General features: G+C 44.0%; 1 protein-coding gene across 1 annotated transcript in view; it reads left to right on the top strand.

Moving 5' to 3' along the window:
• Positions 1 to 341: 341 nt before the first annotated feature.
• Positions 342 to 21,471, top strand: part of KIF14 (kinesin family member 14) — a 48,901-nt gene continuing 27,771 nt past the window's right edge. The window contains exons 1-17 of the mRNA XM_029227151.1: positions 342 to 575; positions 766 to 1,293; positions 1,393 to 1,960; positions 3,831 to 4,085; positions 4,609 to 4,696; positions 8,326 to 8,424; positions 9,417 to 9,469; positions 10,751 to 10,781; positions 11,213 to 11,320; positions 12,692 to 12,808; positions 13,540 to 13,655; positions 14,893 to 15,065; positions 16,035 to 16,182; positions 16,477 to 16,540; positions 17,136 to 17,320; positions 19,556 to 19,658; positions 20,490 to 20,650. Coding sequence (XP_029082984.1) covers positions 879 to 1,293; positions 1,393 to 1,960; positions 3,831 to 4,085; positions 4,609 to 4,696; positions 8,326 to 8,424; positions 9,417 to 9,469; positions 10,751 to 10,781; positions 11,213 to 11,320; positions 12,692 to 12,808; positions 13,540 to 13,655; positions 14,893 to 15,065; positions 16,035 to 16,182; positions 16,477 to 16,540; positions 17,136 to 17,320; positions 19,556 to 19,658; positions 20,490 to 20,650 — 2,684 coding nt within the window. The 5' untranslated portion in view covers positions 342 to 575; positions 766 to 878. The remainder of the gene's footprint in view (positions 576 to 765; positions 1,294 to 1,392; positions 1,961 to 3,830; positions 4,086 to 4,608; positions 4,697 to 8,325; positions 8,425 to 9,416; positions 9,470 to 10,750; positions 10,782 to 11,212; positions 11,321 to 12,691; positions 12,809 to 13,539; positions 13,656 to 14,892; positions 15,066 to 16,034; positions 16,183 to 16,476; positions 16,541 to 17,135; positions 17,321 to 19,555; positions 19,659 to 20,489; positions 20,651 to 21,471) is intronic.

Below are 21,471 nucleotides of genomic sequence, written 5' to 3' on the forward strand. Positions count from 1 at the left end.
GTGGAATTGCTAGGTCATGTGGTAATTTCAATTTTTTGAGGACTGTCCACACTGCTTTCCATAGTGGCTGTACCATTTTGCATCAGCAGTACACAAGGGCACCAGTTTCTTCACATCCTTGTCAACACTTGTGTTTTTTGATAGTAGCCATTCTAATGAGCTGGTGATGTGGCATCTCATTATGGTTTTGATTTGCTTTTCCCTAACGATTAGTGATGTTGAGCATCTTTTTATGTGCTTGTTGGCCATTCTTATGTCTTTGACATGTGCTTTTTTTTTCTTTTTTCTTTTTTTGGCTGTGCCACACAGCATGTGGGATCTTCGTTCCCTGACCAGGGATCGAACCCGTGCCCCCTGCAGTGGAAGTGTGAAGTCTTAACCACTGGACCACCAGGGAAGCCCCCGACATGTGCTTTTTACATCTTTAAAGTCACCTGGTACATTTGGCCTGATAGAAGTGTTATCTGTGCATTCCTTCTAGACTAAGGAAATGAAAACAGGGGTCTTGCCTTTGAAAATCCATAGTATCCATCAGAGGGCCTGGCACCTCATGGGAGCTCAGCTGAGTAATGATTGTAAGTAATGACTGTAAGCTCTTTGAGGTCAGAGGTTTGTCTGAAGCTGCATGGGAACAATATCTGAGCTGGCGATCGTGACCTACTCTGATGTATTGCCCTGAGCAGTTACTTTCACCGTGGGAGGTTCTCGTGTTTTTACGGCCTATCCGTAGGCTGTGCCATCTAAATTTCATTTATTTAATTTTAGCAGATAGTTTTGGAAACTGATGCAGAAGGAATGGCCAGAAGTTAAATGAACGTCCGAAGAAGAGCTTAAAGTTTCTTCAGCAACATCCTTTCTAAAAATAACTTGTTGCCACAATGTCAGTTTACACTGCACAGAGTAGAAATGACAGCAATATCCTTGGTATCCCTTCTTCCCCAAAGAGTTCATCGCTGCCTCTTCTCCCCCACGGTAGCAGGCTGAAGCGGCATTCAAAGTCGGATATGTCGGAATGTGAAAATGATGATCCGTTATTGATATCCGCAAGTAAAACCAGAGACATAAATAGCACTTATGTTATCTCTGCCTGTAAGAAAACGGAAGATACACCCCTTCCCCCTAACCCTGTGGGTAGGTTAACACTTCAGAGGAGAGTGACAAGGAGCAAAGAATCCTCTCTGCTTGGTGAGTTGGGAGACACAACTGCGAAAACAGCAGAAACATATCTTGCGTTACAACGTCGGGCTAAGACAGATTCTGTGGAAAAGTGGAAAGCAGCGCAGAATGTGGGAGGTAAAGGAGAAAACAATTGTGCTTCACCAGAAACTAGTATAAATGTAAAGACTGTAAATAATGATAGAAACTTTCTTGTCATACCTTCTGTACCTTTAGCTGCAGACCCAAAAGACCCTGAAGTGAAGGCTGGTGGAAAATACAAAGAAACGCTTTCCGCTGTCGGTGGGGCAGACGAAAATGTTGCCCCTAAGTCCCTAAGTGATAGACCACCCGCTGGTTCCCAGAGTCAGACTGAAGCTGTTAGATCAGGACGCTTGGCAACAAAACCTATTCAGAGCAAGCTGGATATCAGAGTGTCAGGAACAGGAAGCTTACATCACAGAAGTGCTGGGAAGGATGGTGCGAAACTTGCACCTAAATTTGAAAGCTTAGAGAAAAGAACACCTTCGAAGTGTGTTACAGAGCACAGATCGACACCAAAGCATGGCATTCCTCAGTTTAAGAGTCCAGCTGCGTCAGTTCTGAAAAACAGGATGCCTACCCTTCAAGTTAAACAAAGGCCGAAAAGTTCTCTTCTCGCAAACAAAAGGGAACGGTCACGAGAAAATATATTCCTTCTTGAAGAAGAAACTGCACTTCAGAGAACCTCTACAGAAACAGACCCCCTAAAAGTGGAAAACAGTCAAGTGACGGTGGCAGTCAGAGTCAGGCCTTTCAGCATGCGGTACGTTCCCCTTTCTGTCTAAGGCCAGGCTGGTGGCGTGGGGCGTGTCCAGTTCCTCTCTGCCTTTGGGAAGTCAGTGTGTTCATGCATTTTCAAACTGGCTGGTGAGTCTTTTATATAGCTAGAACTTCTCGGTTCAGTTGTAGTATGTGGATTATTTTTGATGATTGGCTGTAAAATTAAAGAATCGAAATCACCGTATTTTGCAGACGTAAGTTTCTCGGGCTATACTGCTTTTTAAAAGTCTGAATGACTTCAGTCTAACTCAGTCTGCTTTCAGATCTGTAATGTACGGTGGGATCTCTACCTTTCCGTTGAAAAGAGCCACAGCAGGTCACTCGTTCCCCAAAGAGGTCCTTCCAAAACCCTTTCCAGAGTGGTGGTCACCCCCTCATCATCTCTGCTATGTGGTGGTTATACGCTCATTTATTAGATTAGATTTTTTAAGAAAATAAATTTATTTATTTATTTTGGGCTGTGTTGGGTTTTCGTTTCTGTGCGCGGGCTTTCTCTAGTTGTGGCAAGCGGGGGCTACTCTTCATCGCGGTGTGCGGGCTTCTCATTGTAGTGGCTTCTCTTGTTGTGGAGCACAGGCTCTAGACGTGCAGGCTCAGTAGTTGTGCCTCACGGGCTTAGTTGCTCCGCGGCATGTGGGATCTTCCCAGACCAGGGCTCGAACCCATGTCCCCTACATTGGCAGGCAGATTCTCAACCACTGCGCCACCAGGGAAGCCCTAGATTTGATTTTGATGGCAAAAAAAAATCTCTCCCCAAAAGTGCTTGTGGGTGAGACACTCACAGATTGCGGGTTGTGCTGAAAAAGACGACCCGCCCAGTGTGAATGTGGCATCTGGTTACCTTTACATTCTTGGAGAGATGACTGTGAGGACTTCACAGAGTCAGTAGTTTTTAACTCTGTTGTGGACCTAAGTGAGTTAGAGGAGGGTATGGTGACCCGGCAGTGCAGACGGACCTCTGGTTTGAACCTAAATGGGCAGCAGTTAAGGCAAGTTCCAGAGGGCTGTGGGCCTTTTAGCTGAAAATGTGGGGTCAGTGATAAGGGGAGAGAGCTCAGTACCAAAGACCCTCAAGACTGTGCGGGGAAGAGGGGCAGAAGGGACAAGCCCGGGATGGGTGGCTGCCCTGGAGAGGATGGAGCGAGGGACCACGTGCTGATTCCAGACCCAGCAGGCACACCTGTAGCAGGCCCACGGGGGAGGATGAAGGAGGTGGTTTCCGCAGTAGTTTCTGATCGAAAGCAGAGTTGGGGGCAGAAGGAGAGACCTGGGGCCAGACAAGGACTGAGATTGTTTTTCTGCAGCTCTGGAGCCAGTGAAAGATTTCCTACTAAGTCTTAGATGGAAGAAGGATGGACCCAAAGAGATAATTTAAAGGAGGAGGGACCTTTGGATTCATAGAAACGTAACTGGTAGCCCAAAGACGCTTATGGTTCAGACTTGTATGTAACTGAGTTTGTTGAAATTGTGTTTCTTACCAGCTTTATATAGATTTGTACCTCCAAAATGTCTTTATAATATATTCAAACAAGTTTCCAGGTTTGAACTGCTGAGACAGGTAGATTATAGTAGGCAGGATGAGAAAAGGGAGAGCTTAAGAGAAAAAGGAAAAAGATGGAAAATCCTGTAAAAGTAGGGGGCATTTTTCCAGACAAGCAATCTGGAACTCCATTTTCCCTTTGAGCAGTGGCACTGGAGCTGCAGGAAATAGATTTTGGAAACCCACTATCATTACGTGTGCTGGTCTGGAGTAATGTTGTATTTAACTAGTTTGAGGTCCTTATTACACTCTGTGGGAATAATACTCAGAATGATTATAGTAACGATATTTTTCTCTGTGCTTCTTTTTAAAGAGAGAAGAGTGAAGAAACATCCCAGGTGGTCTTCCTGAACGGGGAAGAAATAGCTGTGGAACATCCCAGCATGAGACAGGTGTACAGTTTTGTTTACGACCTTTCCTTCTGGTCCGTTGATGAGTGTCATCCCCGCTTCGCAAGCCAGACGGCCGTGTACGAGGCACTGGCAGCCCCGCTCCTGGAACAGGCCTTTGAAGGCTTCAACACCTGTCTCTTTGCTTATGGTCAGACTGGCTCTGGAAAGTCCTATACGTAAGTTGTATCATAAGTCCGATTATCCAGAAATGTTTACATTTTTTGTGCGAAGCAGCATAGTTTAATAGAAAGAATATAGTTTTGCAACTGCACAGGCCCGGGCGCGAATCTCACCGTTTTACATACTAGTTCTGCAAACTTGGGCAAGTTACTTTGTCTCTGGGTTTCTGTTTATGCCTGAGATATTGTTTCGTTGGCCCCATTTTACTATAAACTCTTTCTTGTGTAAACTGAAGCCCAGAGAGGTTAATTGGAAGTATTGTTGTGAGAATTACAAGCAAGTCATCTGATCAACGGTATGGTAATAATACCTGTCCTAGAAGGAAATACTCAAATTTTAATAGTAGCTAGCACTTATTAAGTTTTTACTGTCTTCCAGGTCCTGTGCTAAAGGCTCTGAATTAGATAGTTCTTATTTATTCCCATTTTACAGAAGAGGAAATTGAGGTTTAATTTCTCCCCAAAGAACTTAAAAACCTAATTAGTTTTACTTCCTCCCTCTTCATAACGTATTTTCCAGGATGATGGGATTTAGTGAAGAACCAGGAATAATTCCAAGATTCTGTGAAGGTCTTTTTGCTGAAATAGCCAGAAAACAAACCCAGGAGGTATGTTCTCATAGTATCCGTAAGCCTTCTTATTAGACTAGAAAACGGTCAAACCAGTTAAAGTCGGAGTCGTGGCCGCCGAGGAACTGCTCAGCAGAAGATGTTGTAACTTCTGGTCGCTCTCCTTTCGGACAGTGGTTTGGGGGACGGGGGCTCCAGACTCAGAGGCGGTTCCTCCTGCTGGACAGGGATGCAGGGTCCTCTCTTCCGCCTTCTCTGCCCAATCACCTCCATGGGTGTGGGGTGCATGTGGCGGTAGTTACGCCCCGTCGTGCGTGCCTGCAGTGGGGCGGCGGCCCGGCCTTCCCTAAGGACGGCAGGCGTCAGCATTAGGACGGCGACAGTCGGAGAGGGGAGTGACGTGCAGATTCAGCCCGGAGTGGAGGTCACAGCCTCGCTCGTGCCCCGCACTGCCCCAGTGCTGGGTGCCCACGCCCCCTCACCTGGTCCTAGTGCGGCCAGCTGTTTGCCGGGCAGCCAGTTAGACCAGTTTTTCCGAAACTCTCTTGAGGATAAGAGCGCCTAGGAATGTGTGTGTGGGTGTACTTTCTGAAAAGCTTCTGGAGGTTCTGGTTCAGTTGGTTTAGAGGGTAGCCTGGGAATTTATAATTTTCATACTTTTCCTCTAGTGATTCTTATGATAAGGGGACTTGGGAAAATGTTGTGCTGTACTTGGGAGCACGGAGTGGAAAGACCCGGTGCCTGTAGTGAAGAGAGTGTGATGGAGAAACGGGCCGGTACACAGTCGAGTACAGTCACTGAGATGCTAAATAAAGTGAAGTAAATACTAGATTAGGATGAGGGCGGCAGCTATGGGAACAGGTAAGCTGGGGGCACGGGGTCCTTAGAGGAGGCGTGGCCCGTGGGTTAGGCCCCTCTGTTTAGCATCTGTTTTGTTTAGAGGTGGTGGAAGCCAGGGAGGAGAGCAGGCGAAGGCGAGGGGTCTCTGGAGTGATCACGGGTCCGGGGGGGCTCCAGTTGTGGGGAGCGACTTTGTCAGTGAGAGGAACACATGAAATGGTTCAGAGCGTGGACTTTGGAGATGGCTTGAGCTGGAATCCAGGTTCCACACTTCCATGCTGGAAGTGTGACCTCGAGCAATGTGCTTAACTTCTCTGAGTGCCTCAGCACAGAGCCTGGGGACGAGGAGGACGTTCTCCTAGGTTTGCTGCGTGAAATGCGTTCTGTGTGAAAGGTTTTGAACAGTGCCTGCCACATAGAGAGCCCAGCGAAGTGACTGTGGTTTTCTCAACTTGGGATTATTCAGGGTGGTAGAAGATAACAACGTGCGGGTAGGGGTCTCGGAGGTGGGTATAGCCACAGATGCCAGGCGCCTCAAAGGAGCAGACAAAGCATGATCCTCTGCGACGTGACCTCCCCACCTTTCGCAGCTCCCCTCCCACAGCATGTTCCTCTCCAAGGCCCCCTGGAAGCCCCATAACACAGTACACTGTTTTATATATAATAGACATTAATGCATGTTTGTTGAATTCTGAGCCCCAATACCTGTATCCACAGCCCTTGTAAATAACCTGTAATTGCATGGGTTCACCTGTACCTGATCTCTATCCAGAAGTGCTTTGTTCCTCTCCCGGGACGCTAACTGTATCCTTCTGTCTGTGTTACTCAAGTGCTGTGTTGCATCTCCAATTAGACTGTGAGTTCTCTGAGGGTGAAGCCTGTCCAGTTCACCTCAGGCTCTCCCACGGCACCTAGAAGAGTGCTGTGTGCCTGGTAGGCCTAATAAATATTTGGCGAATTGAACCTACATCTCTTTGATCTCCCCTGAAGCTTCTAGTTTCGTTAGCGCTGGGTGTTTGCTGACTCACTTTGGGCCTGTAGATGAAATTTATTTCTCTAACAAGGGAACATGCCCTAACTCAAAAAAGCTACATGGAAGCAAATTTTCCCTTTTTGGCTTTTATACCTTGTCTTTCAGAGTCAAAAGGAGGAGAAGCTCAGCTCCACTGAGTCTGGCGATTGTTTTCTGCCGCAATCAGGAATCACAATCTGATTTAAGATCCGCACTTAGCAGATCAAGTGTTCGCCCACAGGGTCCAGCTCGCTGCGCTCCTCATGCCTCACATCCTTTTCTCCTCCTTCCCCAGCCTCTCTGGCACCCGCATCTCCCCTTTCTGATTGGCCGTTTTATCTATGGTCATGATTTCTCATTTTGGTTCTTAATTTTCTATTGCTCTGTCTTATCTGTTGGAGGGTATGTTATGTTTCTCTGAGATGGAAACTCGTGGGCGAGAACCTTGCCATATACTTCTGTATATCCTTCTCATATAGTCATGTGCATATAGCCATGCACATACTAAGTTAAATTGAATTAGGTGAATTTCCTAGAAGTTAGTAAGAAATGCAAGGACTTTTGTTGTTGAAATTTTCCTATATTAAGATAAAATTCACATAACATAAAATTGACCATCTTAAAATATAAAACTCAGTGGCATTTAGTACATTTATAATGTTGTGCAACCACCACCTCTGTCTGGGTCTAAAAAAATTTTCATCACCCTCAGAGACCATCCATGTACCTATTAAGTAGTTACAACCCACTTCCCTCCCCTCAGCCCCTACTTTCTGTCTCTGTGGCTTTACCTATTCTGGACGTTTCCTGTAAGTGGAATAACATGCAGCATGAGGTTCATCGGTGTTACAGCATGTATTGACACTTCGTTCCTTTTTATGGCTGAGTAATATGCCATTGCATATATGCGCCACATCTTCCTTATAAGTTGATGGGCATTTAGGCTGTTTCCATCTTTTGGCTGTTGTAATACTGTTGCTATTACAATACACAGTTGTACAGTTGTGTACAATTTTTATTTGAGTAATTTTTAAAAATATTTATTTATTTGGCTATGTCGGGTCTTAGTTGCAGCACACGGGATCTTTCCTCGCGGCGCGTGGACTCTCTGTTGTGCGCACGGGCTTCTCTCTCGGTGTGGCCTGTGGGCTCCAGAGCGCGCAGGCTCAGTAGTTGCAGCGTTTGCTTAGTTGCCCCGCGGCAACTAAGTGGGATCTTAGTTCCCCGACCAGGGATCGAACCCATGTCCCCTGCATTGGAAGGTGGATTTTTAACCACTGGACCACCAGGGAAGTCCCTATTTGAGTAATTTTTAATTTGAATTTATTTGTAATTCTTTTGGGTAGATAGGAGTGAAATTGCTGGGTTATACAGTAATTCTGTGCTTAACCTTTTGAGGAACTGCCCACTGTTTTCCACGACATTTGCACCATTTAACACGCCCACCAGCAGCACTGGAGGGCTGGAGGGTTCTGATTTCTCCACATCCTCATCAGCATTTGTTGTTTTCCGTTTCCTTGATTACAGCCATCCTAGTGGGTGTGAAGTGGTTTCTTACCATGGCTTTGATTTGCATTTCCCTACTGACTTGTGATGTTGGACACCTTTCCATGTGCTTGTTGACTATTTGTGTATCTTTTTTGCAGAAATGTCTGTTCAGTCCTTTGCCTATTTTTTAATTGGTTGTTTGTCTTTCTGTTGTTGAATTGTAAGAGTTCTTTATATATTCTGGTTACTAGACTGTTATCAGATATGATTTGTAAAAAGTGCAAGAACTTTTCAAATAAATTGTATGCTGTGTTTCTGTTCCTGCTAGGTCAGCTATCACCTTGAAATGAGCTTCTTTGAAGTATATAATGAAAAAATCCACGACCTTCTGGTTTGTAAAGGTGAAAATGGGCAGAGAAAGCAAACAGTAAGATTTAAAAACTTATTTGTTTTTAATTTCTGTTTTTGTTGATGCATATAATTATATTGGTTCTCAAGATGATATATAGCTTAATTACTAAAATGCATGATAGCAAATGCTTGAGATCTAGTCTAACTACATTGCTATTTACTAAATAAGCTGAACATTATTGTTAATGGACATTAAACTAGTTATGAACTGTAACCTCATTTTACTTAAGCAAGTATTGTGTAGAAGTTAAAGATAAAACATTCTAAGATTTAGTTGGACCACTTATGTCCAATACCAAATTCCTAAAAGCCTGCAAAGCCAAAAAAGAATAAAAGTTTAAAAAACTGTATTGTTATTGTAGAGTATGTATTTCACTCGATTATTTAGCAAATTGATATCTCATAGCTCATATTTTCTGTGAAGTAGAAAGTTTCACGAAGGCATACACTTTTTAAACAACCGCTATTAGAATTAAAAACTTCTGACTTTGGAAAGGGCTGTGGAGAGCGAGAAGCTAACATCTGAAGAGGTCACTTGACTCGCTCAAGGTCGTGCAGTCTGCTTTTGGCAGCATCAAGAGACTCACACAAAACTTGGCGTTTCCTTCTCTGACTTCTACGTGTTCTTAAATTTCTGCTCACAGTTTAAAATGTATAATGTAAAACGGAAAAAAATGTTAACTGTCTGAATTTTATTGCACGTATTTTAGAAAGCTATTTAAAAGCATATAAACAATAGCTACGGCAGGACTTAGGAATAAAAAACTAGTAAGATATTTGACGTTATGGTACGTTGTCAGATGCTGTGCCGATGTGAACAGTTTGTGGCCTTGAGGCAGTTTCCTAGTGCCTTACAGATGTGTTTCTGTGAGGACCTTTATATTTATTTCCGGGTAGAGACAAATCTCTTTACCGTAGCCTCGAAATGTAGAAGAAGCAGCTCATTTGAGATTCTCTTTTATATGAAGTATTTGTCTTGCTGTTAACGTGCCTCATGTTTGCCCACAGCTGAGAGTGCGGGAGCACCCGGCCTCCGGCCCCTACGTCGAGGGCCTGTCCACGTGAGTGTGTGCAGCCAGGGCCCGTGACCGCTGTGCTCTCGGCAGCCTCCCCAGCCGTGAAACGCCGCGCCACTCCTTACTCTTCTCCCCTTAATATTATGCAGTGAAATGTTCCTCCTCTTTCCAAATAGAGTGTTAGCCGCTTGTTGTTATATTTGTTTGTATCTCTCACAGCACCTGTGAAGTGCCTTGCATAGAGCATTAATTATACCGTGTAGGAAATATTTGACTTTCCTCCCTTTCCCCTGCTAACCCATTAAGTTAAGCCTTCCCTCTCGAGCCACTTTTTTTATCTGTTACTTTAAGCTGTGGAGGCGAGAAGGTGCTGAGCTCAATGTTTAGAGTTAGAAATATGCTGAGAGTCATTTATTTGGTTTTCAACTCCAAATGCTCTCTTTTTATATGTATATATATATATATTTTTTATAAATTTGTTTATTTTACTTATTTATTTTTGGCTGCGTTGGGTCTTCGTTGCTGAGCGCGGGCTTTCTCTAGTCGCGGCAAGCGGGGGCTACTCTTCGTTGCGGTGCGTGGGCTTCTCATTGCGGTGGCCTCTCTTGTTGCGGAGCACGGGCCCTAGGAGCAGCAGGCTTCAGTAGTTGTGGCACGTGGGCTTCAGAAGTCGCGGCACGTGGGCTCAGTAGTTGTGGCGCACGGGCTTAGTTGCTCCGCGGCATGTAGGATCTTCCCGGACCAGGGCTCGAACCCGTGTCCCCTGCATTGGCAGGCGGATTCTTAACTATTGCGCCACCAGGGAAGTTCCAAATGCTTTCTTAAAGGAAAAGAAAAGTGGCTAGAAAAAATTCAGCTCCATTTAGTAAATCTGGGACTGTGCTGAGACCCATACACACCCACACTACCACACCCATATATATGTGTACCTATACATATACCTGTACCTCTACCTACGCCTAACCACACCCACATATACAGGTACCTATACCTATGCCTTTGCCTATACATATGGGTTAAAGTTTATCTTTTGGTCTCATGATTTAGACTTGGATAGTACAATGTTAAGATTCTATAAGGTGCCTCATTATATTAAGAAAAATCATACTTTTTAAAATTTGTTAAAATGAAAACATTATTTTATTACCTCCCTTTTACAATGGAGAAAATGAAAGATTCTGTAAGAATCAGTATGGTAATAGCTATGGATTATTCCACTGTGGTATTAGTGGAGTAATTATGTGGTTGAAAGGTGGCTGATGTTTTATAAGGATGGGAGTGTGATCATGAGTAAAACTGACTTTGTCCTTTGCTTTTGTGAAATAGGAATGTTGTCAGCTCTTACTCTGATATCCAGGTAAGGTCCATTGTAATTGATCTTCTCTCCACTAGATAGAAAGATCAGTCATAAATATTCATAAGAATATTTCCCCTTACTTGATGTTTGCATAAATAAAAGGTTAATTTATAAGGAACTGATTTTGTTTGTGTAAACTTTAAGCAAAAGAATTACTCTTATAAATGAAAAATTTAAATCCATCATCATGTCAGTTTAGAGTTATAGAAATAGCCTGTTAAAGGTATTATTTCCTCATTCAAATTTCTATGACAGAAAAAAAAATAGACAATGGGAATGCAAATTCTTAAATAAGCATGTATTAATATTTTTATTTTATAAGCTGATTATAAATGTGTGTATATATGTGCTCACTCTACTTTGCTGTTCGTTACTTTGCTCCGGTGAGCCCCTGTCTGCAGGCCTGACCTCCTTTTCTCCTTTCTCACTAGATTTGGCTGGAACTGGGAAATAAGAGGAAGGCAACTGCGGCCACTGGCATGAATGACAAAAGCTCCCGCTCGCACTCAGTGTTCACCCTGGTGATGACCCAGACCAAGGTACTGTGTTGTTGATTCATTTCTTAGGTAAGATAGCCACTATATTCAAGTTTCATGTTTTCCTTATTTTCTCCTTTATTTTTTTATTTTTAATCACCTTTATTGGAGTATAATTGCTTTACAATGGTGTGTTAGTTTCTGCTGTATAACAAAGTGAATCAGCTGTACGTACACATTTTTCCCCATATCCCCTCCCTCTTGTGTCTCCCTCCCACCCTCCCTATCCCACCCCTCTAGGCGGTCACAAAGCACCGAGATGATCTCCCTGTGCTATGCGGCTGCCTCCCACTAGCTATCTGTTTTACGTTTGGTAGTGTATATATGTCCATGCCTCTCTGTTACTTCTTTGAATCAAAGGTAAAAGTCCAATCGTATAAATATATAACATAACTGGATTTTAGGACATATACACAGTAATGCTGAGTGGCATATACAGGAGTATGTTTTTCTCACTGTTTTAAAAATCAATAACGTGATTATTAACTTATGATATTGATATTGTCATATCAATACGTGATAATATATTATCAACAATACATGATAATTGTACAGTATTTGAAAAAACATATCAGAAAGTAAAAGATTTTAAATAATTCGGCCGTAGGGTTCCACTGCTCAAATGAAACCCCTCTAAAGAGTTTGTTATATAATCTTTCAGTTGTTTTACAGTCACATGTAAACAAATTTACAAAATCTGCAACAATTTTATACTATTAAAATTACTTGCAAAACATTATTATTCACAGCTACATAATTTTCCTTTGACTGTTGAAATTCCTCAAAATTTTCTCTGCTGTTGGACATTTATGTTGTTTTTAAATGCTTTGCTACTTCAGGGCTGGGATGAACAGCACCTTTGTATATTAAGCCTTTTTTCTATCTGTGGCCGTTTCCTTAATATAATTGCGTAGTTATGGGTTTAGCCCTTTAAAGTCATTCCTTTTATTTTGCATAGTCTGAGCACTGCTCAATATGTTCTTATAAATTGTCACAGATTCAAGAAGGGATAGCTTCAAAAATGTGAGTGGTTTGTAATCTTGTCTAACTTTCCGTTTTGCAGACTTATATTGATGGCAAGTCGTAAAAGAACTTATGATGTGTTATTTTACCGTTTTATTTTTAGTTTTTTTTTTTTTTTTTTTTGGGCGGTACACGGGCCTCTCACTGTTGTGATCTCTCCCGTTGTGGAGCAACAGGCTCCGGATGCTTAGGCTCAGCGGCCATGGCTCACGGGCCCAGCCGCTCCGCGGCATGTGGGATCTTCCCGGACCGGGGCACGAACCCGCGTCCCCTGCATCGGCAGGCGGACTCTCAACCACTGCGGCACCAGGGAAGCCCATGATGTGTTATTTTAATGTCCTTTTGTCCCAGACAGAATTTGTGGAAGGGGAAGAGCTGGATCACAGAATTCGGAGCCGCATAAACCTGGTGGACCTGGCGGGCAGTGAGCGCTGTTCCGAGACCCAGACAAGCGGGGAACGGCTAAAGGTAAGGGCGAGCCCTCACGCTGGGGAGCTCAGTCCTGGCCACTGTTTTTAGGAGATTACTGGCTAAGCACATAATCTTTTTTTTTTTTAATATACATTTATTTATTTATTTATGGCTGCGTTGGGTCTTTGTTGCCGCGCGTGGGCTTTCTCTAGTTGCGGTGAGCGGGGGCCACTCTTCGTTGCAGTGTACGGGCTTCTCACTGCGGTGGCTTCTCTTGTTGCGGAGCACAGGCTCTAGAGCACAGGCTCAGTAGTTGGGGCACGCAGCCTCTGTAGTTGTGGCTCGTGGGCTCTAGAGTGCAGGCTTAGTAGTTGTGGCTCGTGGGCTCTAGAGTGCAGGCTCAGTAGTTGTGGCACACGGACTCAGTTGTTCCGCAGCATGTGGGATCTTCCTGGACCAGGGCTTGGACCCATGTTCCCTGCACTGGCAGGCGGTATTCCTAACCACTGCGCCACCAGGGAAGTCCCTAAGTGTGTAATCTTAACCAAGAATAACCTCTCTGTCCCTGCACTTTATAGACTGTGTTGCTGAGACTTAAAGAGGAACCCGTAGTTCTTGGTTTTGATTGCTTCTCAGAGTCAATTAGTAAATTTTGAGTCTGAAGAAAGTTGGTAGTTTATGGAAGAAAGTATTTCCTCAGTAATTATATGAAGGAAGAAATATATTTTGTGAAATACATTTATTGCTGAGCAGTTCCTTTCAATTAAAATGTTTGATCTTGTCCCCAGGAAGGCGTGAGCATTAACAAGTCCCTGCTGACCCTGGGAAAGGTCATATCTGCGCTCTCCGAGCAGGCCAGCGGGAAGAGAACATTCATTCCTTACCGCGAGTCTGTCCTCACATGGCAAGTAGCTTTTGGAGTATAAGGAATTGTACAAAATAGAGTGAGTACGGTGGAGGAAAAGGGCATAGACTGACTTCATGACTCTGGGACAGAGCAGTGGTGAGCGGTACGGATTCCAGAGCCAGGCTACCTGGACTTGATCTCAGCTGTGCTTCCTACAAACTGTGTGACTTTGGGCAAATCACTTAATAGTCCTCCAGCCTGTTTCCTCATCTGTAAAATGGGGATAATATCAATACCTGTCTTTTAGGGTTGTAATGAGGGTTAAATGATGAATGAACTGTTATTAGTGCCTGATGTTTGAGCATATATGGTATCACTAAACACATTACTATGTGTGTGAAGTGAAGTTTAGCACACACTGGCTGGTGTGTAAGTGTTCAAAAAGTATTTTCATTAATGAACATGTATTTAACTTCAGATATATTACATTCAGATTACATCTGTATTGATTTAATACCCAATTCTGATACGGACTGCATCACTGTTGACCGCAGTGTATCATTATATTTGACTTATTATATTATAATTGCCACCTCAAAACCTGTAAGGGAACAATGATTTTTTTAATGCCTTTTGAAAATCAAGAATAACTTTTGAAAGTTGGGAATAATTCACTCTGCATTCATAAATACAGAGCTTTTAGTCTCATGATCTTTTTCCTTCTAAAATAAGGCTTTTGCATGTAATAGAAAACAAAATTTGTGTTTATATGTTCATCCATCATTTTCTGCACTTTTGAGCAGCTGCTTTGAAGGGCTCTGGTGACCCTGGAAATGCAAGGGTGACCAGACACACGGTCCCGCCCCTAAAGTAGCTCGCAGTCTAGTATGGGGAGGGATTTTACTAAATATTGGAGAGTTAACCATATTTTAAAATCTTTGCACAGACTATCGCTTCACAGAACAATATAAAAAGTATGAGACGAGGGACTTTCCCTGGCGGTCCAGTGGTTAGGACTCTGCGCTCTCACTGCCGAGGGCCTGGGTTCAATCCCTGGTCAGAGAACTAGAATTCCACAAGCTGTGCGGCCAAAATAAATAAATGAGAAGTGTGAGATGAAATAAAGTGCGCAGAGATCTAAAAATAGCTACAAATACCAAATAGTTCTAACCGGTGTCTGAGTGAGGAGCGTAGCACTGCATCACGTGTCCCGGTGGTCTGCCTTGTGCTCTCTAGGTAGTTGTCACGAGGTCGTTGCAGAAGCAAAGTCTAATTGTGACTGTTTTCCTTGAAGGCTGCTGAAGGAAAGTCTGAGCGGAAATTCCAAGACGTCGATGATCGCCACGGTCAGCCCGGCGGCCAGCAGCGTGGAGGAGACCCTGAGCACGCTGAGATACGCCACCCAGGCCCGGATGATAGTCAACGCCGCCAGGGTCAACGAGGACGTGAGCGCCAAGTTGATCAGAGGTCAGCAGTTCCCTACAGACTTAAAGATTATCTTGCAAGAGTTTAGTCTCAAATATTCATTTCAGTGATGAAAATACGCAGTTTAAGGAAGTTAAAGATTTTTCTCTCGTATCTGTGTAATAGCTGCTAGCCATCATTCCACACTGATGAGGAAGGCGGATGGAAGGACGGCGGGAAGGAGAGTAACGGGGAAAGTCAGAAAAAGCTGGGAAATGGGGTGGGTGAAGGGGAAGGAGCCAGCGTAGGAAACCCTCTATGGACTGAGTCGTGCTCCTGTGCAGCACAGGGACGATAATGTCCTTTACTTTTCCTCCTGTGGCCTTTCCGCCGTTGTCTGTCTCTCACCTCTGCTTCCGCTTGGTTCATTGACCCAAAGGCTGCTTGGTCCTGGGTCTCCAGCACGGGCCTCCCTTCGCCAGCGCCGAGTGTCCGCCTTCTCTTGCTCACCTGCTCGGGGATCTTGCAGAAGGCGAATAGGTCCCTCAGAGGTGTGGGCCAGAGGAGGATGGATTTGCCGTCTCGTGCTCTATCTTTTCCTGTTTGGATCCCCTCGCGTTTACAAATGGGACCATTTTCATTAAAAATAAGTATTCTGAATTCCAGCTTGGCAAATCTGTCATCTTTATCTAACATGTCTTTATGAGTATGGTTTGCCTGGGGCAGTCCTGGTTCATGGCTGTCATGCCAGTGTGATGAATGGTGCCCCCGGTCCTTCTCAAAGGCGTCCCTTTTGGACGATACATTATGTGGCCATACTGCTTATGAGGGAAGGAAATTCATTAAGAGGGGAGCAGTTTTTCAGGTAAAGGTTAGGTAGAGATTTGTAGGTAAAGTAAAATTTCTGCAAGTATTCTGTTTTACTTAGTATTTAAAACTTCAAATAAAATAGAAGATTGGAGGGTTATGTCTAGTGTGGGAATTACTATATATCAAATGTTATTGATCCTGCCTCTTTCTACAAATATTTAGACTTGAAAGCAGAAATTGAAAAGTTAAAAGCTGCTCAAAGAAACAGTCAGAACATTGACCCTGAGCGATATAGGCTCTGTCGGCAAGAAATAACATCCCTGAGAATGAAGCTGTATCAGCAGGAGAGAGACATGGCAGAAATGCAAAGGTGGGCTCTGATCACTGCCTTCGATGCTGTGGGTGTTGCCTGGAATCGCTGGACTGGCTTGGGGCGAGGGTCGGGAGAGGGGGCGGGGGGTGGAGGTGGGGACGGGAGGCTGAGGAGGTACCAGAGTCTGCCTTTATCCCTGCCTTCCCTGTGAACAGAGCAGCTTATCCCCAGACCATTACGTTTTAAGTATTCCCTAGTGGTTTCCTCATCTCAGTTGATTGTCTCTTGATTCTCAGTCTTATAAACCTGGATATTTTTAACTCTTTTAAACTCTCGTTTGTCTTTGGTAAGAATGTGGAAAGAAAAACTTGAACAAGCTGAAAACAGGAAACTTCAAGTAACAAAGGAGTTACAGGTATCGTTTCAACTCTCTAAACTGATTTGAAAATTTGTAAAGAAATATGACAGTAAATATACAGATGTACTTTCTCAGATTCCAGGCCAAGGAATTTGTTTTATCCTGTGGAAAGTGGGAAATCATTGAAAGTGTTTGACCAGGGAATCGACATTTTGAGAATTAGTTCAGAATTACTTTGGTGTAGGGTGTAAGCAGGACTGAAGCCAAGAGGGACTGTTGGCAGGGCGGGCAGAAGGCTGCCTCAGTGGTTCAGGCGGGAGGTGCTACGGGTCTGAACCAAGGTGATGGCAGTGGAGACGCAGCGGCAGGACCTGACCTGCTGTAGATGTCGGTGGGTGAGATCAGGCACATCTGGTGATGCTGGGTTGAGCCGTGAGTAGGCTGAGGATGGTGCCAGGACAGAAGGTCAGCGTCTTCCTGGGAGTCTAAGAAGTATGGTGGTCACACTTACGGGGAAGTCGTGAGGAGAGGGTCTAAGAGACCGTTAATTAACTGAGTCCCACATACCGCGACTTAAATGTTTAATGTTTTAGGTGGATCTAACAGTTTCATGCTTGTGATTAAAGTTAATTTTTTTTCTGACTTCTACTAGAAAGCAGGAATTACATTTCAAATGGACAACCATTTGCCAAACCTGGTCAATCTCAACGAAGACCCTCAGCTGTCGGAGATACTGTTATATATGATAAAAGAGGGAACAACTACAGTCGGAAAGTATAAACCAAACTCGAGCCGTGACATCCAGTTGTCGGGGGTGCTGATCGCCGACGAGCACTGGTGCGTTCCTGCCAAGTACTTTTCCAGATCTTGATGACTGTGGCTTTCTTCACATGAGGCATTCACTCACACTGATTCTTTGGTATAAGTCTTCGAACGCATCTTTTAGCCAGGAAAAACAGGCAGTCTGAGTGTTTTGTAAGGATGGCAGGTCAGTTACTCTCAATAGGAGATACGATGTAGTATCGCTCTATCAGAAGTTATCCCTCAGCCAATAGATCTAAACTTCTATCCATCATCTATGGCAGGATTTTTGATTGGGTTGACAAATTTTAAAATTTGTTCACATGAATTGAACATGGCTTTTGTCCATTTTTCGATTGTGTTGGGTTTTTTTCTCTTGATGGATCAGAGTTCTTGGTTAGTGTAGTACATAAGTCAGTCTTTTCCTTTATGGTTGTCAGTGTTTGTGTCTTGTTTAAGAAATCATTTCTACACTGAGGTCATAGAGACAGTCACCTAAATTATCTTCTAAATGTTTTGAAGTTTTGCCTTCACATTTAAGTCCTTAAGTCGTATGGAATTTTTTGTTTGGTGTGAAGTAGGGATCTAAATTCATTTATTTTCCACGTGAATAACCAACTCTACCAGTGCCGTATATTAAATAACATATGGCTGTTTTTGTGACCTGCAGCGTTCATACAAAAAATCTCCAAAAATGCAGTGTGTTTTCTCACCAGTATTGCACGGCCTGAGGTCCTCGAGCCCGCGTTGTCTTTGTACCCGGCGTGGCACGGCTTCTTGATCCTCAGATCCTCTTTCTCTTCCGTTAATTAACCATTTTCTATAACAAATAAACCCAGAATTATTTATGCTTGTAGCAAAGATACAGAACATGCCCCCAAAGAGTTGAGAGTCCAGGGGGACTAGGAAGTCCGCCACTCGCCTGGCACTTGGTGTTTCCCCTTTTAGTACACGGATAGGTGTTTGTCTCACTCTCTGGACCGTGAACTTCACGAGAGCAGGTTTCGCGTCTGTCTTCACTGATGACATACCTGGCACGTGGGGCTCAGTGGACAAAGGAGCGCCAGTACCCATCAGTTTATATTAACATTAGGTGGGTCTTAGCTACTTAGTACTTAAAAGTAAAGAAAGAGAAGGAAAGTTCACCTCTAGCTTTGAGCCCTAAAGAGAAGCTGCTTAGAGGGCTCTGGCCTTGACGAGTGATGGAGATAAGGGAGAGGATGTCTTATGTCGATGGAGCGATTCAGGTAAAGGAGAGAAGCTGATGTTAAGGCAAATCCAGGTGGGGTTCTTATGGAAAATAGTGGTGGATCAGGGGGTTGGTGGTTGAAGCTGGATGGGGGGTGGTGGGAGGGGGCAGAATGCTAAAAGGCCAAGGGCTTTTGATGGCAGAGCCATCAAAAGCCTGGGAGAGAGGAGGCGTCAGAACAAGCAGACCTTGTTTAAACCTTTATGGGGTTAGGACACTAGGCTGGCGGGAGGGTGGGCTGTTCTTCCCAAGTCCTCTCCTCTAGGTGCTCAAGTTCAACTGTCATTCTTTAACTGGAGATCTCGGAGCCTTGTCTGGAGCTGGAGGTTTTGTTTGGGGCTCAGCTTTTGCTACAGTTTTCTCTTTCTTTCTGTCCAGTTAATCCAAAGATAATTGGATTTTGGAGTTTCTTTCCTATTTTCTGAATAAAAAGACTCAAAAGGATATATAGCATTTATAGTTGAGTTTCAACAGTATCATCTTATCGTCAGAGTTCAGTTAATTAGACGTCCAAGGAGTGTGCTTTTATCTCCATGCTTTTCCTTCCTCTGTATTACCCCTCTTTTCATGGGAGGAAAATGTTGTTTGTCCCATTATTAAAACTCATAAATGAAACCAGAAAGTTAGAAAAGTAAAACATAAAAATACTTAAAACTCTTCCATTCATAAAGAAACCACTGTCAGTATTTTAGTGTATTTTCCTTTAATGTTTGTGTTTTTTTTTTTTTTTTCCATTTCTGGGGAAGAGGGGTTGGTATTTTTTTTAAGTAGTTTTAATCAAAATACATACGATGAAAATTTTTCCCACCACTCGTGGATAGAATTGCTAGAGAAGCCAGGCTTTTTCACCAAACCTTCAAAATCTAATTGAAGGAAAATAAGAGAGTTCTAAGTCATTATGGTCACAAATTGATATGAACCTTGACACTAAGGGAATAACTCAAGGAGGATTATCTGTATTGCCTTTTTCTTACTTGTTAGTCTGTCCTGTAGTTGTAACAATGTGCATCCTGTCTTCACAGCACCATCAACAATTTCGATGGGACCGTGAGTATCATCCCAGCTGGGGAAGCAAAGACATATGTAAATGGAAGACTTATTTTGGAACCCACGGTATTACATCATGTAAGTTGGCTGCTGCTAAGATGTGAGAAATTGTTTGACTTTGGGCAAGTGATCTAGTTTTGCTGAGCCGGGTTCTGTCCTCTGTAAGATCAGTAGTGAACTGATGAAGGGATGAAGGACTTTCTGGTTCTAACGTTCTCTTACTTCACGAATTGCCTGCCTTTGCGCAGAGACTGCAGTTCTATTATGGTGGGTGGACCAGCCCCCAAGGAGCTGTCCACCAGCAGCAGCATTATGTGTCCCGGGAAGAGCTGGGCTTTGGAATCAGGCCAGACAGGGTCGAAGCCCTGGCCCTGCCACTTGCCATATGACCTTTGAAAAGTTATTAAGCTCGGGGTGATTGCATGTCACCCATGTCAGGACACTTTTGAGAGCATTTCAATAATTATATTAGGAGAACAGGCATGAACTATTCTGTTGAAGGCAAAGCAAGACGTATGGTCACTTGGTATACATCCTGTCTTTCAGGAGGGATAAGGGAGGAGTAGGTGAAAGGATTCATGCATAGTTCTTAATACAGCGTCTGCAGACAGTGAGCTCAGCGTGCGCTTATCACTGTTACTGTTAAGCTCTGTGCTCCGTTAGTTTCCTCACTCCTAAAATCGGGATAATAACATGCATAGTTGTGAGACATCAGTGAGATGATGTATGTGTAGAGTGTCAGATGCAGTTCTTGGCCTGTAGGAAGCATTTCATAAATGTTAGCTGCCGTGATTTTTAATGTTTATCATTAGTGATACTAGACTATTGAATTGTTGAACATAAGGGTTTGTCCCACGGAATTTTTTGGTTCAGACTCACCTCAAGGAGTAAATTTCTTGTGTGCTTTAGGGTGATCGGGTGATTCTTGGTGGCGATCATTATTTTAGATTTAATCATCCAGTAGAAGTCCAGAAAGGGGAAAGACCGCCCAGTAGAGATACTCTTGTGAGTGAGGGTCCAAGAGACTTCGAATCTGCAAAAAATGACTTGCTCTTGGCACAGAGATTACAGTAAGTATTTTTGTTGGTATGAAACAGTAAGTATACGGGAGAGGGCTATGGAGAGCCTTAATCAGGTTGTCCTGACTGCACTCGTTAACTCTCTGGGTGCCGATTTCTAGCGACGTGATCTTTCCTCTTCTGTGTGCATTCACTCAACAAACAAACTTGGCTCCTACGCTGGAGGAATTTGTCTTCTTATGGGGCTGACGGACAGACACACAGAGTGCCCTGACAGAGCCCTGTACCGTGTGGAGCTCCTGGGGTGACTCCTGTCCCGACCAGGGGTCAGCGAAGGTCTCGTGAGAAGATGTCCCCTGGGAGGGAGTCGGCCAGGGGAAGCCTGGGGAGTGGACCCTTATTTACTTTTCTTCTTTTGCCCCAGTTTTAGCTGAGGCAATATTGTAGGAGTTCTGATTTCAGCAGGATCCCTGTAAAATAAATGGCAAGTAACACAGAAATAAAATGCTAAAGCATTTGGACTTTATCTTAAAGGTTATGGGCTCATAAGATAATTTTAAGGAGACATGAGACAGACATGATGGGGATCACATTGCAGAAGGGTGGCTGTGGCCCAGGTCTGGAGGGTGGAGGGCGGTGGAGCCGGGTCCCGGGCTGCAGTGCAGTGGAGGCTGGGGGGTGAGACGGGCATCTCGGGCTCACGGGGGGAGAAGTATCCGCACAGAGGATGGAGGCGGGGGGTGGGAAGGATGACCGGGGTGGGCCACACGAACCCTGCTTTGTCACCTTGTCAAAAGTCTGAGCTTGCTTTGCCCTCTTTTTTTTTTTTAAAGTTGTGGTACGACATACGTAGCGTAAAATTCACCTCTTTA

The sequence above is a fragment of the Monodon monoceros genome, unplaced genomic scaffold (assembly GCF_005190385.1).
Source record: "Monodon monoceros isolate NGI ecotype Baffin Bay Population unplaced genomic scaffold, NGI_Narwhal_1 Super_Scaffold_18, whole genome shotgun sequence".
Lineage (NCBI taxonomy): Eukaryota > Metazoa > Chordata > Mammalia > Artiodactyla > Monodontidae > Monodon > Monodon monoceros.